At 48.5% G+C, this 18,995-nt stretch overlaps 1 protein-coding gene across 4 annotated transcripts in view; it reads right to left on the reverse strand.

Moving 5' to 3' along the window:
* The window catches only part of C11H21orf58 (chromosome 11 C21orf58 homolog), a 34,990-nt gene extending 16,731 nt beyond the window's left edge, over nt 1–18,259 (reverse strand). For 3 of the 4 annotated variants that reach the window (XM_039495317.1, XM_039495316.1, XM_039495318.1), the window contains exons 1-4: nt 18,138–18,259; nt 10,303–10,360; nt 7,504–7,577; nt 6,092–6,235 (exon numbers count right to left, since the gene is read on the reverse strand). In XM_039495317.1, the coding sequence (XP_039351251.1) occupies nt 6,092–6,235; nt 7,504–7,577; nt 10,303–10,360; nt 18,138–18,197 (336 nt within the window). In that variant the 5' untranslated portion in view covers nt 18,198–18,259. Of the gene's footprint in view, nt 1–6,091; nt 6,236–7,503; nt 7,578–10,302; nt 10,361–16,599; nt 16,726–18,137 lie in introns of those variants that run through there. The other variant, XM_039495319.1, reaches the window with a different exon arrangement.
* Between the last annotated feature and the right edge of the window lie 736 nt (nt 18,260–18,995).

The following is an 18,995-nucleotide window of genomic DNA, read 5'->3' on the forward strand; positions in this document are numbered from 1 at the left end:
CTGGGTTGGGTAAGAACTACCATGGACCCGAGTAGCAGGGGGAGCTTGGGGATAGGAACATATTTCATCTCCCATAAAGGGGGCATTGCGGGCAGGCACAGGGGGATGGGAAGTATTGCTTCTGGTGGTGGAGGGAGCGGGGAAGAGGCAGGGCTCCTTTTCGGGGGCAGTCAGACGGCCAAGGCACTGAAGAGGAGCATGATAAGCAAGTGCCATAGAGCGGGGATCCGTTAGCTAATGAGCCTGTGAAGCTGTTTACTCATAGAGCAGGTTAGCCCAGCTGCCAGGAGCTGTGCTTGTGCATGTCAGCTTGACACACAATATCACGTATGTTCACTTCTCTGTGAACATGAGGAGAAAAGGTGTATAATTTGGCAATGGACAAGGAATGGGGGGATATAGGCGTGCTGCCGCAATGACGCTGTATAAACTGCCCAGGTTGTGTGGATTTGTCATCACGTTCCCCCTCCCAGTGCTGTGAACACAGCTGCTCAGTCCCCGTCCTGAGTACTGATCTCTGTCCTGCTGCAGGACAGCGGGCTCAGAATGGAGCTGGGATACATCTAGTGACAGTGCTGTCTCCTGCCACCACTGCTGCAATAGCACAGTGTCTGCAGCTCAGTGATACAGCCTATGCAACAGACACAATCAGATGCTGCTTGTCTCTGAGTACTGGGTAACAGCTTTAATAACAACTTGGGGATAGCGAGTATTCTCAGAGAAGGGAGCTAAGAGAAATCTCAAGAGGAAACTCTGAGCCAAAGCAATAGAAAAACTAACAACAAAACAGAAACAGCATCTATCCCTGTGGCAGTAACTGGGAACCTACTGGGAACCTCCACAGATTGTGTGGTTAAAAGAACACACAGTCCCTGTGGGACGTCTAGTGGTGGTGAATACCACCCTTTGGTGTATGATAATAGTCTGTAACCCTGACCCAAGCCAGGAAATAGGGAGTAGTCCTTCAGCAGCACTTCTGTCTCACACCTTGAGTAGAGGGCAAGAGCATGTGTAATGGCCATTGGTGGGCAGGATTGAACCTGGGAACTGCTGAAGTTTAGGATATGAGCTAAAAGCCCCATGGCTCTTAGCCAAGGCTGTAGCAGACACATCAATCTCAATGGTCTAGGCGCCTCTAGAGGGGGGACAGAGTGCCACACTGAGCAAGCCTGGGTTACACATGTACTGCTAAACAGGAAAGAACTAGAAACACAAACTACGAGTTAGTCTATCTTGTGTGCAGTGGTGGCGCCTTTGCTATAATATGTATTGTTGTAACCTCTAAATGTGTGGAGTTTTCCACACCCATTCCATCTCAGCCCTGCTGGGGCTATTCCGTCACTGCAGAAGGTGTCTGCTTCCATTTGTAAGCAACTTTTTTTTTTTTTTTTTTGGCAGATGGGAACACAGATCTCAATATAGTCCCACATGGCCTTTGAAAGATTAATACAGAAATCCAACACTTTGGATGACGTAGGCATGAAAAGGTCATTTATCTCTATCTTCCCTCTAAATCTTGCCTGGCAAGGCAGTCTCAGCACAGGGATGTGCAAAGCCTGCATTACCAGATCACTCTCAGAGTTTGGGGGTAAATTCTGTTGTAATAGTTTGCAGTCAGAGGATTATACCTAGCCTGAACATTGTTGTAGATACTGTCAGGCAGCCAGACCCATCTGTATCAGAGAATCTGGGCCAGATTTCCAAAAGCAGTCTCTAAAATTGCAGACAGTTCTTCCATCGCTAAGTTTTTGCATGTGAAAAGCTCCAGTTTGGTCATACAAACTGCATTTGCACACCAGAATCATGTGGTTCAATGACTCACCCTGATCAAAACCTTAGAATCTTCCCATTTCTCTCCTGTTTCAATCCCATCACCACCTGCAAAGCTCAATTTCACAGTCACCATTTTCCCAACCAATGAGATTCAAAGGCTCAGGTTTTAAGGCCCAAAGTGATCATTAGATCATCTAGTCTGATTTCCTGTATAACACAAGCCATAGAATTTCCCCCTGTTACCTCTGTATTGAGACCAATAAATTGTGTTTGGCTAAAATTTATCTGCAAGAAAAAAATCAAGTCTTGATTTGACGACTCCAAGAAATGGAGAATCCACCACTTCCTTTGGTGGATTGTGCCAATGGTTAATCTCACCCTCTGTTAAATGCCTTCTTTCTAAGGCTGGAGAGAATCTCCACTAGCGCCTGCCAATCTATAATCCCCTCAATGAGTCCTGTAAAGTAACATGAGGCACTTCTTCCCATGTGGTGGGGAGAGCTTGCAACCTGTGCAGCATTCCCCGTTTCTGCTAGACCAGGGGTTGAGGCCTGGATGCACACAAGGAGTTGGGTGGTGTGACGCTGAGTGTCACACTGTTTAAAATCCCTGGAAGACACTGCGATTCACAAAGCCTGAGTTACTCACTGTGACAAAGTGGGGGACTTCCTTGGTTTTTTTCAATGGTTTGCATGCAGAAGGGGTGCAACTCAGTTTCCCTGTATGTTACTGGTTTAACGAGGTGATGGAAGAGGGAGTTTGTTGTTAGAGAGGACCAGCGATGGAACTTGGGACCCCGGCCAACGGTCAGTGGGAGGACAATGGCTGCGGAGAGAGGACCCTGGTGACCTGACCAGCCGGTTCCACCGGGGGGGACAGAGGACAGCTGAGAGGAGAGGAGGCCCAGGCAACCCTGTTTACCTGGACAGAAGAAAAAGGAGAGAGACTGAGCTTGGGGGCAGGTGATATCGGATGCCCAGCTGGAAAGTGCGGGCTCTCTGGACTGGGGAGGGAGAGCAGGCAGAGCCCACCTGGATGCAGGAGAGACTTAGATGTACGGTGCTGAAGGAGGCCAGGCCTGAGGCCCGGAGAGTTTCCTATGCTGTGTTCAGACGCTGAATAAACCCTTCTGTTTTACACTGGCTGAGAGTCGCTCTGGTCTAGAGATCAGGGTTGCATTATTCTCTTGGGAGTGGAGGCCCCAGAGATCCAGAGCGAGTGGACTCCCTGAGGGGGCCCACAGTGAGAGACAGGCATGCTAAAGGCTCAGAGAGATGTGCTTCCAGGAGCCGGAGAGTCTTAACCCCCGAGAGAGAGTGGACCCCCGAGAAGGGCTGTCCCACTGAAGGGGGTTCTCTCCAGGGACTGTATGGGGCCAAAAGTGGGTACGATCTGTGAGTCCATGACAGGCACCCAGGCTCTTGCAGCACAGACATACCCCGGCAGGTACATTACAGCTGTGTCCGACCAGTCTCCTGACATGTCACCACGGGGGTTGGGTGTGGTCTTTGCCAAAAGAACCAGCTGATCATCATGGTGTTGATGTTTGGAGAGAGGTTTGTACAGGAAATATTTGAGAGATGTAGAATATTATGTTCCAATGCTGTTGGAGATGAAGCGTGTCACCTGAGGGGGTTGGGGGCCGGGTCTCAGCTAACTCAATCAAAACTCTGACCACCAGATGCAGAGCTGAGCACTTACAAAGAACCCCAAGAAAAGACCCAGAATAGAGGACCCTCAGGGCTGAGCTGAAGGTAATGAAACTCCCTGATTATGAAACGAGTCACAGTCTGGGGCTGTATAAGAGAAGAGGAAAGGGCACAAGATATTATCTGTTATGGAGGAGATACTCTTCCAACGCAAGTGTCTCATGAAAAGTGGATCCCAGCTCCTGGGACTGGATGAGTGCTGTAAGGATTGACTGTAGGGCGAGAAATACCTTATTGGCCAGGAAAGTATCTTGTTAATAAGTACAGGCTATAGATTGTTTTATATTTTTCTTTTACCTGTAACCTTATACTTCCAAAGCCTTTTGCCACCTTTGATGTGACTCTTTAACTCAAGCTTTGTTAAATAAATTCCTGTTTGGTTTCACTATCAACACGTCTGAGTGCCTTGTGCTAAGGAGAGTGCTGAACTGAGGTGAAGCCAGTAAACTAGGGTGCTCTGCTTGCACAGAGCCAGTGGACTGCTGCACACTGCAGGTTCCAGAAGACAAGGCTCTGTGCATTGGACTGTAACAAGGTGGGGTGTGCTCACTGAAGGCCTGCAGAGGGGAAGAGCGAGGCTCGTGGAGCCAGGGGCAGAACACTTGTGCTGCTGGCAGAGTTGGGAGGATTTCCCTCAGTGGGCCCAGACTAGACTCTCTCATGCCGTAAGCAGGTGGTAGTGATTCACCCTGGACACCTTGGGGAACCCCCAAGCTCCCCTAAAATGGATGGGGGGAGATAGGTGCCTCCAAATGTCATTCACAAAAGCCACTCAGGCTAAGGCCCATGAGCTGCAAGTGGCTCTTTCATGTGTGATTCAATCATTAACCAATCAGGATGCTTTTACCATGTTATTAACCGATTGTAGAATACTTGGTCAGTCACTTTGCTGTGAGAACGTGTGTATATAGCAAATGGAACAGTGAACCCACACTACTGTGGCTCTTTTAGGTAATACTGATCGCCTATTCGGCTCCTGAACTGCCGAGGACTGAGTCGCACTGCCCTCGCCCAATGGTTAATGGTGGATCTCTGTTCAAATCCTTTCTCCCCCCTCAGTCAAAAGGGAGCTTGAAGGGGAGTCTCCCACATCGCCGGTGAGTGTCCTGACCCATTGGGTCTCCTTTTCTCTCTCCCGTCTTGTAGGAATTGGCCTGAGGGGCCCAGTCCAGTAGGTGGCTGCTAGAAATGCCTCCCAGACGAGGCCCTGCACATGACTTACGTGGCAAAGGCCTATCTGCCCTGGGCTTTTGAATTGCTCTGGGGCTTAGGTTCTGGTGGCCCTGAGGGAGGCAGACGTGCACCCATTCAAAGAATGAAACACAGGTGCTCAAGGAACTTTTTATGTCAAAAATGTAGGTGCCGAGTGAGTTTAGGTTCTCCAGGGTTCCATGGAAATGTTGTGAAGTGAAGTGGTGCCTCAAACTGGGACTGAAGTGCCTAAATCCCAGACTTAAACACCTAAGTACTTTTGTGAATCTAGGCCTGCTCAGCCAGGATTTTGATAGCAGCCTTGCTGTGAGGAGCTGGGTGCTGTACTTGTCTCTTATAGCTAAGTGTGGTAGGGCGGCTGTCCTACACAGGGAAATGGAGGCTTAAAGCAGCCCTCAGGGAGGCTGTGCAAAACCCAACCAATGGAGGGAGGGCTTCTAGAGAGCCAATCAGGAGAAGGTTTGTTGGAGCAGCCAATCAGGGCCGGGGAGGGCCATATAAGAGCTGCTCACCAGAGCAGAGTCAGTCTCTCCCTGGAGTGTAGGGGAGAAGGACTGGCTGCCTTAGAGGGGTACCTTAGCTAGAGCGATGCTGGGCAGGGTCAATAGGGAGCTCCACCCTGAGGACTGCCAGACTGAGGCCCCTGATACAAAGGGCCAGGAAGGTGCTCAGGGAAATAGGCAGTGGGAGTTGGAGGCACAGCAGCACGTGGCTGCCAGCTATAGGGCCCCTGAGTTGAGGCCTGGAGTAGTGGGCAGGCTCAGAGCACCCCCCCACCACTTGCTACAGAGGGGGTGGCCAGTATTCAGACTGCAGTTTATTCCTTGAGATGAGGGGCCAGACCAAAGGCTACAGTAGGCCACAGCGGCAAGTGGCTGCACTAGAGACAGCCGGTTCCCCCTGGAGTGGGGAGAAAGTGGAGTGGGGCACAGCCGGAGGGCTGTACCCAGAAGAGGACGCTGTGGTCTGGGGAGTGACTTGGCTCTTAGAGGGGGAGCAGAAGTGATGGCGGTGAGACACCACTAGAGGAAGGTGCACTGACAACCAAGAGCTATTTCCCAGCACACCCAGCAGGAGGTGCTGAGGAGTCATGCCCCCTCACACGAAGGTTAACATTTTGTCATGGTTATGTCAGTAAAAGTCACAGACAGGTCACGGGCAATAAACAAAAATTCATGGAAGCCTGTGACCTTTCTGTGCCTTTTATTAAAAATAGTGGGGGGCTGGCTGCTGGGGGAGACTGACAGCTCTGGGGTTCCTGCCACTCTGAGCACAAGCTGAGGCAGATAATGTCACAGAGGTGTCAGAATCCATGACCTCCATGAGAAAATCTTACCCTTACTTATAGCATGTACTGTTGGGGGTACGCACTGGTACTGACATGGGGAAGATCTTACTGTCTGCTGGATGATCCTTGGTGGTTCTGGTGCAGGCGCCAGAGGGGAAGGCAGGTAAACAGGTACTGGCTCGGGTCTGTACTTCTTTCTGTGGCCTCCTGCCAACATATAGGGCAGTGAAAATTCTTCCAAAAGGTGCTGCTCCTGAAAGATCAAAGTGACACAGGAGCTCTTGTTAGAGAGAGAAAGAACCCTGTGCAGTAAAGGCAGGAAACACAAATACATTTGCAGGGCTACACTTGGCCGGCCCTGATGTAACTCTAGTGACTCCACACCAGGGATTAATTTGACCCACAGTGGCTCCACAGCCACTCTGAAGATTGGGGAAATGGGGTGGGGGGGATTCCTTTCCCTCTGCCCCATAGAGAGACCCAGGGCCCGTGCTACCATTAAGGCAAACTAGGCGGTTGCCTAGGGTGCCAAGATTTGGGGGTGCCAAAAAGCGGTCCCCCCAATTTTTTTTACAGCTGTTCCTCCCCGAGTGCACGGTCGCTGCTCTACTTCTGCCTCCCAGGCTTGCAGTGCCAATCAGCTGTTTGGCACTGTAAGCCTGGGAGGAGAATTAGAGCTGGGGCGGCGTGCTGGGGGAGGACACGGAGCAGAGGTGAGCTGGGGTGGGGAGGTGCTGCATGGCTCCCTGGGGGGGGAAGTGTCGGGAGGTGCCTCAGGGCAGGGGGGGAGCCGCTGCAGGGGGGGCGCCTCAGGGTGGAGGGGGAAGGAGGGCGGGGAGCTGCTGGCAGGGGGTGCAAGGTGGAAGTTTCGCCTAGGGCGCGAAACTTCCTTGCACCGGCCCTGGAGAGACCCAGCTCATGACCTAGTGCTTGAGCCACTTACTGGAAGAGGGGATCTGCCCCAGCAATGCTTGGTTTTCAAGGTGAAGTCACAGGACATGACTGGCTAACTGGAAACATCCCAAAGCCTGGTCAGTCTCTGCACTGGCACTGCTGCGGTGTGCATTGATTGCCTTTTGGGGCAAATGCTGCTTTCTCCTCCCTTCCCCCCAGCTCTTCTAGGGATACTCAGCTCCCTGGCTGCCTACAAGCCCCATAATACATGGCTCCATTAGCAGCTGCCATACAACAAGTTCCCAAAGAATCTTAGGGGGTGATCTGGATGTCTGGAGCATGACCTGGGGCACAAGGGTTGGACCCACTTCCACAGCATTTCCCACAGTATCCCAGGAATATGGTAAAAGAGCACTCATGAATTTTGCTTCCCTTTTACATTCTTCTCCAAGTTCAATCACCTCTGATACAGGGATCCCAAGAAAAATGCAGTCCCTGAGCCTCCCAGTACCAGCATAGTCTGGTAACTGCTATTGCAATTGCTACTGTTCATTGTGATTCACAGTCCAAGATACTGTTTAACTACTGAAATCCCCGACAGCAATCACCTCGTAGTGAAGCCCTTACCCTAAGCTTCTGCAGGAGGTCTTTCCTTCGTCTCAGCGCATTCTGCAGTGCGTCCTCGTGTCCATCGTTGCTCCCTGAAAGAGGAATCTGATAGACTCTGTTGCCTCCTTAAAGGATAACTAAGAGAAAGGGCTGTTCTAGCAGTTACAGTAGTGGGTTAACTCTAGAAAATGTGATAAGACTCGGTTGTTACGATTACTTTCCAGGCAAAAAAATTTATTTTCTGTTAATTTTCCTAACGATCCTGTCCCAAGAACGAGCAAGGATTTTATTGTAGGAGCACAGCTCCAGCCCCAATCACTGTGCAAAGTTAATATCACCTCTTCCAAAGCTAAACTGCAATCAGCGTGTATTATAAAGTCCTATTTTTAACTTCTCTAGGGCCAAACTTTGTCTGGGAAACTTAATTTGGCCTGATGTTTTCTGTATTTACTCTGAAGACAAAGGACAAAGTGCAAAGTCTGTCAAAATGACCCTCTTTTGAAATGGTGACTTGTCTAACGCATCTCATTCTAGCTCAGAAATGGCTTCTTAACTGCATGGAAATTTTGAGGCGATACTAAGTCCCCTTGCAAGGCTGATTTTGAACTCTTAAAATTCTGTGTGCTTTCAGATATGCAGGATAAGTGTCACTGACAGCTGCAATTTGTTCTGAAGAGTTTGAATAGTTCTTTGCCATTAAGACTTAAAGTTCCTTTTAAACTTTTTGCTGAAGTATTTGAAGTTTTTGTCCTGCTGTCAGCCCACTGAACTTGCATCACAAAATCCAGCCTAGAAGGAAGTGTTACTGGATGCACATAGATACTCAGTTAATTTTTAGTCCATGTACAGCATAGTGATGAGTGATATGTATGTGTAGATTCTGGCTCATGCAACAGGCAGTCTTCATGATCTGGAATCCTACCATGCTTAAGAAATTGCCATGATTTGCAGGGCCGCCGAGAGCGGGTTCGGGCCCCGGTGAAAAACAGGGCTGACGAACCAGACCACTGGGCCCCGGTAATTTGTACTCCCCCCGCCCCCCGTCGGCCCTGATGATTTGAAACCTAGATATGAGTCTATATTGCTGGAGCTAGGGAAGAAGAGAAAGTTGGTGGATAACAGATACTATGGCAGACCCTATCACTGGCAAATGGTTTCAGTAAGAAAAGCACAGACGTATGGGATGTTTCACTTAAACACTGAGTTCCCATAGACAGGAGGTCCCCTTGGCCCTTACATCACCGCAATATATTTGTATCACTTGTGCATGTTATCTGACTTTCTTTGCACAAGTTTCACAGCAACCTGGGGAATACAGATGTTGGTTTCCAATTGCATCTGCTTGGCCAGCACTGCTTACTCCCAGAGTTTAATAATCTGTCATCCTCTCTCCCCCATTTGATTCACATTCTACAAACCGTGATCTGCGTTCTGCTCTGTGCAGCTTTGCTGGTGCAAAACAGGCCAACACTGACTTAGCAGGTGACTGAAGGATTATTCCTGCTTAGTGGCTCCTTTACACACACTCCGTCATGACTGCTGGGGGTATGGCCTCTGCTACACTAAGCGCTGCTCAGAAATAGCTGAGGATCTGGCCCTGTCTGCTCTTTTAGATACAGACAAATGAAATGGGTGGGGGGAGAGGAGAAATTCCAGCAATCAAAAGGCTGCCTAGTGCACTGTGCCCTTCCTCATCACCCGCTGGAACAATTGGTATTTCATCCCGGCACTGATTTCAAGCTGGATCACTGTTGAGTGGCAAATGCTTTCCTCCCATTGAGGGCTGTGTCTTCACCCTGCCCCAGCTCCTGCTGGCCTGTGGATCTGAAGGCAGAGCGGCTGTCTTAGTGTAAGCAGGAGAATAGGCCTGCTATTGTGGGGAACTTTCCTGGCTTATACGCTACCCCGGTGAAATGGGCTAGCACTCCCACTTCCTTTACCCAGAGGCCTGCCTGACCTCAAGAGCTCCCCTTCCACGATCCCCATCCAAGTCTGGCCTGCAAGGCCTCTTGGCTGGGGGTATCTCCCTGCGCTGAACCTGCTGCCCAGAGTCCCCCTCACTCTCCCCAGCTGCTCCCCACACCCGGCTCCGGACTGCTCCAGCTCCACTCTGCTTCAGCACTCATGCTGCTGCTCTGCCTCCAGCTCCCTGGGCTGCTTCTCTAGCTTCTCTGGCTCTGGTTGCTGCAGCTCTGCTCCCAGCACAGGTCTGCTCTCTGGGCTGCTTCTCTGGCTTTTGTTATTGCAGCTCTGCTCCCCAGCTCAGATTGGGCTCCAGCTTTCTCCTGAGCTCAACCCCACTCTGTGACCCAGGCAGCTCCAGCTCACATGGACGGGGGCCTCCTGACTCTCTCATTAGCCTGCCTGCCCTGTCAATCAGGCTGACCTGGAGCATTGGCCTCTCCCCCTTGCCCCTGATTTCCCATTGACCCCCAGTCTCAGGGTCCTGATTTCCCATTGACCCTTCCCCTTTCTTTTGGCACTGGGAGCCAGCCAACCAAACCCCCCCACTGAGTTTTAGTAAGGGGCCAGCAGTCCCCTTATACATTAGGTTAGACAGCTGTACAAGATGCCTAGACTGAGGGAAGGTAGCACCAGAAGGAGTTTGAAGCCACTTTCCTGTCACACTGTTAATATTCCATAGGGTGCTTTCTGACTGCCTCACTGGGTGTGGTGGGTGAGAGCAGAGATGCATCTTCTAGATTTGAAGGCTGGAAGAGACCATTGACCTGCTGTGTAGCCCAGGCCCGAGAACACCACTCAATGATTGCTACATCACACTATGATCTGAACTAGAGCAAATCTTTGATCTCTTACTTGCTGTGGAGAGGGGTGACTCAACATTCTCCAGGGTCTCACGTTCGTTTTCTAGTTTCTGTGGATAAAACCATTGTGAGAATTGATTAAAAGTCAGGGACTGAGGCTTACAAGAATATCCAGGATATCCTGCATGACAAACACACTTTTGGGACACAAGGAAATAAAATGGAGTTGGAGAGAAGGGACACCTCTCACTTCCTGCTAGTCATGCTTATTGTGCATCCGCAATAGAAAAATGAATCCCGTACAGAGCTACTAGCCACATCCCATACAGAGCTACTAACCACAACAGTCCCATAGTGACAAATTAGGGTACTTCGAAGGCAGTTTGGATGTTAATATAATGTGAAAGGAAGCCTCAGTCTTATCTGCTGCAGAAGGTCATGAGGAAGAGAAGAGAGGTCATGTGGAAACTGCTATATTGCTTCCACATCACCAGAGAATCCCCTTACACAGAGGTGATCCACCCAGGGCCAGGGGTAAGTGGCCCTAAAGGCAGCATTGTCCTGGCAGAGCCAAGGACCAGGGTCAGCTGGATTTTTTTTTTTAAATTTAACGTCACTGGTTTCAACAAGTTTAAGCACCTCTAAACTACACACAGGGAAAAACAAAGAGCTTGAAGTAAATGGGACTGGAGGGAGCTCAGCATGGCACAGGATCCAGACCTTTTTTGGGACTTTAACTATTCTCCTAAATGTACTATAAGGTAGAGACACAGCGTAGAAAGCCACGTCCGGTGAAGGTTTAAATGAAAGGCACATGGTTATTTGAGTACATAGGACAAATATTTGTCCTATTTCACATGTGTTGTGCACATAAAGTAGCTGCTAGGGCGGTGCTTCTCAACTTATTTACCACTGTGGGCCCAGCTGCAGCTCTCCGTGTTATATGGGCTGCATCCACACAATATATACAGTACCTGTATGGCTTTGAGGCTGGCACAGGGGCTGCAGCAGTGGGCTGATGGGCCACAGGTTGAGAACACTACGCTAGGGAGACAGGGTGAATGAAAGGCTCTGTCTTTTTACAACTGCAGCTGCTGCCTTCTCCCAGGCTTGCTGCATGTATTTGCCCCCACGCCCCGCGTGAGGTTGTTGCCCATCGCTGGAACCCTGTGGGGACCCCTCAGAAGGCTCTAGCTGTTGCTGGAACCCTGCCCCCCCATGCTGCCTCCCCCCCTCTGGGGAGCTGGCATCTCTGCTTGCCCCCTTTGCACCACACCCCACTTTTTTTGACAAAAGTGGGCATTTCTCCCATTGGCAAGAGCAAACTGATGAAGTCAGCAAGAGTAAACGTGACAAATGCCTCCTTTGGGGAAAAAAAAAGTTGGGATGGCCAGGACAGGGCTTAAAAAGGGGACTGTCCTGGCCAAAATGGGACGTATGGTCACCCTACCCCTTTCCCTTTAGTTGGGGCCTGAGGTGAGCTCTCCAGTCCTCCAGAGGGTCCTCCAGCACACACAGGGAAGGGAAAACGTGACCATCCTTCTACCCCTAGGCTAAAACACAAGAAGAACCTTGGGGTGTACACCTCCCCCATAAAGAAGGAAAATGATTGATGCCATTTTTAAATACTACAAAAAAGCAGAATGCACAGGTAAAACGAGCACCCCTTTAATACACAAACATGCGGGCAGCTTGGCTGTCTGCTTGGAATGATTAGAAGTGCAGGTACTTTCCTCCTGGCATATCTTGAGGTAAAATATAATCACAGTTAAAAAAAAAAGTCTAGGTCTTTGCTGAATTTCCTTTGCCTAAGGCAGAAGAAGCAAAGGCCCTGGATCTGTGAGGTGCAACAGAAACATTAAACCAAAAATGATCAAGACCTGCATCTCATCAAAAAATGTGTATGCTTTCCAGGGAGCATTTCCAGGGAATACAAGCACCCAAATGATTTTGTTATTGTTGTTTGCTAATCACAGGGAATCATGGTACAGAGCTGAATTCTAATGGAGTAACTGCTCCAAGCGGCAGACTATCCCCACAGCCCGTCCTGGGTTTCATTTTAGAGGCCCATGGGCCACCTCAAGGGCTTTTCCTGGGGTAGGCAAACTAGAAGATGTATGCCCCTCATTAACTGCGGCACAATAGCAATTCCTCAGCATTCTGCAATTGTAGGCCCCAATCCTGGCAGTTGCTCTGTGTGAGAATAGGGGTCTGTGCACATGGAGAAGCTGGCCAAATTAGTGCCCTAGGCTGAACGGTCAGTGCTGCCTTGAACAAGATAGAGCAGATCCCGGAACCTTGACAATTATAGACTATTTAGAATGTCATAAATATACAAAAGTGAAAACAGACTGATATTTGTAAAAATCTATTGATCCCAAAATGGTTAAGTGTAAATCTAGTTTGATTAAAGATTGAACTTTAGTGCCAAGGAGCCAGATAATCCCTTCCATGGGAATTACTTGCATGAGGGACTGGAAAATCTGTGAAGCACCATTCTGAGTTTCCCCAGCATCATTTCCTTTGGAGCATTAGAGACATGTAGTGGATTAGTCCCCAGTGCCCACAGATCTTGGAAGTCCAGCGATAACAAGGCTGTCTGCGTGAAGACCTTGTGCTTCTGCATTTTCTTGGCCCTCTGGATCTGCAGTGCCAACAGTTCCCCTGCCATCAGCAGATGCCCCCAAGACTAAAAGAGAATTCCACAGCACAGAGGGAGGAATTTACTTCAAGGTTGATGGGCAAATGATATGTGAACAGCATCCATCCCTGCAGTAAATCACGCTTGGCAGCTGACAAACCCTCCATGTTGAGTTGTAACATGCCTAGAGCTGGACCAATGACATAGAAGTCATCGGGCTGCACACTGGGGTTGTCAGTGATGACAGTGCCGGGATTCGTTGAGCTGGTGCTCGTGGAATTCGGCTTGGTGGTTGGATCATTAGCTTCCCTGACTGCTGTCAGGTACTGGCGGGTGGCACGACAGGAACGCTGATCTAAGGTCTCTGTGTAGCCAACCAGTATCTCTGGGGCTTTCATGACAGCCCTTGTGCAGCTGCGGCACAACACAGATGATGATGCACATTGTCGAGGAATGCCACTGACTAGGTTCAGCGGTGTCCTAGAAGAATTGCATCACGCCACTGAAGATACCACCACTTGGCTAGACGACTATGCACATGCTAAATAAATAATCCCTGCAGTCAAATCTCCTCCACTCCCATGGATCCCCAACCCAAACAGCTTCCACTGATGCTGCCATCGTGGCCTTAGGCAGGACTCCCTGCAAGCCTGTGCCTAGAGGATGTGCCGAGGAGGGAGGCGTGCCAGGTGTGGCAGGGGGCAGGGCCACAGAGTAGAGTGCTTCAGAGATTCGTTATGGCACTGCAGCCCACAGGCATTTGGGGAGGGGTTGCCCCAGTTGCACTGGGGACCACACTGGACCCCAAAGCAATCCATTGTCAGGAGGGCACAAAGATGTCTAAAAGCCAACTTAGCCCCTTGCTGCCCTTGGGATGCACCTGTTTGTGCTGCTTTGCTGAATGATAGTGACACTGAAATTTTTATTTCATAAGCAATTTAAGCTTTGTTTAGTTAACCAACTATTACTTTGACATTATGGGACGGTAATCACTCTATCATTATTTTCCCCCTTGAATTTGTTTTAAGGTTCATATAACATTGATATTATAAAATTATTTTATTCTCTGAAATAATTATAATTATGATACTCTAACGCTGCACACTGTTCTGCTTCTCACTATAGGAAAAAGATAATGAGTTGGATGCCGAACCCTTCTTGTGTTTTGGGTGAAGTACAGTCACAGAATCGTAGAAATTTAGGACTGGAAGGGACGTCAATAGCTCATCTAGTCCAGTCCCCTACATTGAGGCAGGACTAAGTATTATCTAGACCATCCCTGACAGATATTTCTCTAGTTGTTCTTAATCTCCAATGTTCCAAAGCTTAACTATCCTTCCAGTTAAGAAGTTATTCCTAATGTCTAATCTATATCTCCCTTGCTGCAGTCTAAACTTATCACTTCTTGCCCTGCCCTCAGTGGATAAAAAGAACAATTTATCACCCTCCTCTTTATAACAACCCTGTACATACTTGAAGACTGTTATCATGTTCCCCTTCAGTTGTCTTTTCTCCAGACTAAACAACCTTTTTTTCAATCTTTCCTCAAAATTAATGTTTTCCAGAACTGTAATAATTTTTGTTGCTCTCTTCTGGATTTTCTCCAATTTGTCCACATCTTTCCCAAAGTGTGGTGCCCAGAACTGAACACAGTACTCTAGTTGATGCTTTATTGGTGCTGAGTAGAGTGGAAGAATGACTTCTTGTGTCTTGCTTACAACACGCCTGCTAATGTATCCCAGAATGATGTTCACTTTTCTTGCAATGATATTACATTGTTGATTCATATTTAGTTTGTGATCCACTATAACCCCCAGATCCTTTTCTGCAGTACTCCTTCCTAGACACCTATTTCTCATTTGTATTTGTGCAATTGATTATTCCTTCCAAAGTGTAATACTCTGCATTTGTCCTTATTGAACTTCATCCTATTTATTTCAGATAATTTCTTCAGTTTGTCAAGATTAATTTTTAATTCTAATCTTGTCCTCCAAAGTGCTTGCAACCCCTTGGTGTTGTCTGCAAACTTTATAACTCTACTGTCTATCCCATTATCCAAATCATTTATGAAGGTATTGAATAGAACCGGAGGTAAGACAGCTATCTGTGGGATCTCACTTGATACTCCCTTCCAGCTTGACTGTGAGCCATTGATAACTATTCTCTGACCACAGTTTTCCAACAAGTTGTGCATCCATGTTACAGTAGGATTGTCTAAGGCTATATAGCCCCAGTTTGCTTACGAGAAGGTCATGTGAGACAGTATCAAAAGCTTTACTGAAGTAGAAATAACTCACATCTACTGCTTCCCCCAGCTATAAGGCTTGTTATCCTGTCAATGGAGGCTATTAAGTTAGTTTGACACCGATTTCTTGACAAATACACATCTTAGGGACCACATGGGTCTCAAACCCTGATCCCCAGGGCTTGTAAAAACTAGGTAGTCCCAATCTGCCACCTAGTGGTATACTACTAGCTTCTAGACTAGCAACTGAACTGATTGGAGAAACCATGCCGATCCTGATTAGTCCCCAGCCTATATTTAACCCAAGCACAGGAACAGGAAGTTGGCCATGCAACTGTGTTCCCCCTGCTTTAGGGCTGCTTCCCCTGTGATTCCTGCTCTTTGTGCCTGCTGCTGATCATCTGGTAACCTGACCCTGCCTGCCTTCTGATACCTGACTCTCTGTTTGCCTCCTGGCCTGTCTCAGATGCTAACCTCCTGGTATTGGACTTGGCCTAACTTTTGATTCCTACTCTGACCACTCTGTTGATTGCCTATGTCCTGGTTGTGACACCATGTTGACTGTTGCTTATTATCTTCTCGGTGCTTATAAATTGATTGCTTGACTGTTTGTTCCAGTTCTGTTGTAATGTTTCTTTTTTATCTTTAAGGCGTTTCAATTGTTTGCCATTGCCTCTGATGGTGTCCCATTCAAAGTCTTACTATTGTGCAAAGCTAAACAATTGAGCCTTGCATTGCATCACCAGCCAGGTTAGGCAGGGTGACAAATTCCCCATGCCCCAAAGGGCCATTATCCCCTGGTGACTGATTTCTACTCCAAGTCTATAAAGCACTTTTAAGGTAAATACATTATTCCTTCAATATTACCCATGCACACATCTCACAAAGATTCTCACTCTTGACAAGTTACCAGCCTTGTGTAGATCCCTTCCATGTTCCTCTTTGTGGGTAAGTGCCCTGTAAGACATGTGTGGGGTGAGTGAGTTTGTCAGGCCTGCGGTGATAGCTGTTTGTGAAGATCAGGGGGCCCTTTGCCAAGGGGTGCTGGTGTCACAGTGAGACTGGGGTGGCTGACAGTATGGGGCAGGGCACTGAGGCTGGTGGGGCAGGTCACACTCACTGGGCTGGGGGGCAGGCGGTGCCGGGATGGGGCAGGGGCAGGTACCTGTCAGTTTCCAGCACTCGGGCTGTGCCAGGGCCAGCAGCCTCTTCACCTCAGAGTGTCCCCCGCTTGCCTGGGGGCCGCTCCTCCTCTCGATCTCCCCAGCCGCGGCTGCCCAGGAGGATGCGGAGCGGGGGACACCGCCACAGAGGAGACGCAAGGGGCCGGGCGTGGCTGGGGCCCCGCACCTGCCGGCCGAGAACAGCAGGAACCAGGCACCACTCGGGGGGAGCCAGGAGGCCCGAGCCCAGGGCGGCGGCAGCCTCCACAGCAGCAGGGGCAGGCGGGGAGCGTAACTCACCATGGGGCACTAGAGGCCGCGCTGCTGCTGCTGCTGTTTCCCGGCACTGCTGGGAGGCACCAACTACCACTGCCTCCCCCCCACCCATGGAGTTGGAGCGCAGGGCCTGGGGCCCAACCCCGCCTGCTGCCCGCTGATAAGGGCTGGGCTGCGGCTTCCTGCTCATCGCCACAACGCCAGGCCAGGAGCGAACCTAGTCCCCGGCCAGCACCCCCTGCTGCCCCTCCCCTGCTCCCCCTGGCGGCCTCCGCTCAGCCCCACATCACTTTCACGGTAGGGTTACCATAGGTCCATATTTTCCCAGACATTTTTACATATTTAAAAATTCTTCCCGAACGGCGATTTAACAACTAAAAAGTTGGACATGTCCGGGAAAATACAGACCTATGGTAACCCTATCCTCATTGAGTATGATCCTACCTTGTCATAGATCTATAGAATATCAGGGTTGGAAGGAACCTCAGGAGGTCATCTAGTCCCACCCCCTGCTCAAAGCAGAACCAATCCCTTGGTCTTCTTCTTGTTTCTAATGGATTTATAAATATTTTCTTGTTGCCCTTTATGTCCCTAGCAAGTTTAATCTTGTTTTGTGCCTTGGCCTTTTAAATTTTGTCTACATGCTTATGGTGGTTTTTTTCATGTTCATCTTTTGTAAGTTGACCTACTTTGGTATAACTCTTTTTTTGAGTTTCAGGTCACTGAAGATCTGCTGGTTAGGAAGTATGGTAAAAGACCCCTCCCCCCAGTTTATCTTTCCTACATGTTGGGATAGTTTGCGTTTTGTACCCTTAATAATGTCCCTTTAGAAAAGTGCCAACTCTCCTGAACTTTTTTTTCCACCTAGTCTGCTTCCCATGGGATCTTAAACCTAACAATTCTCTGACTTGGCTAAAGCCTGCCTTCTTGAAGTCCATTGTCTTGATTCTGCTGTTTTCCCTTCTACCCTTCCTTAGAATCACGAACTCTATCACTTCATGATCACTTTCATCCAAACTGACTTCCAGCTTTAAATTTTTAACTAGTTCCTCCTTATTTGTCAGAATCAAATCTAGAAAAGCCTTTTCCGTAGTCCAGGGGTTCTCAAACTTGTGTACTGGTGACCCTTCTCACATCGCAAGCCTCTGAGTGTGACCCCCTTTATAAATTAAACATACTTTTTTATATATTTAACACTATTATAAATGCTGGAGACAAAGCAGGGTTTGGGGTGGAGGCTGACAGCTCGCGACCCCCCATGTAATAACCTCACGACCCCCTCAGGGGTCCCGACCCCCAGTTTGAGAATCCCGGCCCTAGTCATTTTCTCCACCTTCTGTAATAAAATGCTGCTCCAGGCATTCTAAGGACTGGTTGGATAATCTGTGCCCTGCTGTATTTTCCTAACAGATGTCTGGGTAGTTGAAGTCCCCACTATCACCAAGTCCTGTGATTTGCATGATTTTTTAGTTAATAACTATAATTATCATTGTTATAATAATGATAGTTAATATAATTATTTGAAGTTTTACAAAAATATGAATGCTACATTGTTATCTTACCTTCTCCAGGAGCTTGAGTTTCAGTCGGGTCATGTGATCTACCATGGAAGAGTCTGTCATTGTGGCAAATTTTCAGAGTAATAGGCAGGTAGATGTGGATTACACAGCTAAACTAGGGAGACAGCTTTTATTTTCAGTTATTTTTGTTCTCAAGGATCTTCAAAGAAGCATTCCATTAAAAAGTCTCCTCAGTATGAGTGGGTCACAATAGAAGACAATATATATATTTAAAAAAAAAAAAAGTTCCCAGGCTCAAATGAATGACTAAGGGCAACACAGATTTTCCAAGCACAACTTTCTTTGCTATTTCTTATTGCAATCCCTTGTGCTGGGGATAGGTCATGGTCAACTGCAATGTTGCTCAGCTTGAAATTGTCACTCCTTTCTTAATTGTTGCTAGCCTTTGCCTCAAAGCGTCACTAAGCCCAGCCCTGTGCGTTGCTAGCATGCTCTTATGACTAGCTCTGAGGACAGGCCATGTAGCCTGGTTGCTAAGTTTGTAGTGCCTGTCTACAATCTAAACAACTTATCTCCAGGCTTACATGACTTGCATACCATATACTGAACTACCAGCACATCAAGTAGAAACAAAAGCAAACTGGACAAAAATATTTGTGGTTTCATAACATGAGGCCAGTGTCAGGGGACCAGATTGCATACATGAGTAAAGGTGGCAGTGCTATTGTAGCTGTATCGGTCCCATGATATGAGAGAGACAAGGTGGGTGAGGTAATATCTTTTATTGGACCAACTTCTGGTGGTGAGAGAGACAAGCTTACACAGAGCTTGGGAGGAGAGGGTGGCTTTAAGCCACCTTCACATCTGTGACGTTATTGACATAAACTGGGACCTTATAGA

The sequence above is a fragment of the Mauremys reevesii genome, linkage group 11 (assembly GCF_016161935.1).
Source record: "Mauremys reevesii isolate NIE-2019 linkage group 11, ASM1616193v1, whole genome shotgun sequence".
Taxonomy (NCBI): Eukaryota; Metazoa; Chordata; order Testudines; family Geoemydidae; genus Mauremys; species Mauremys reevesii.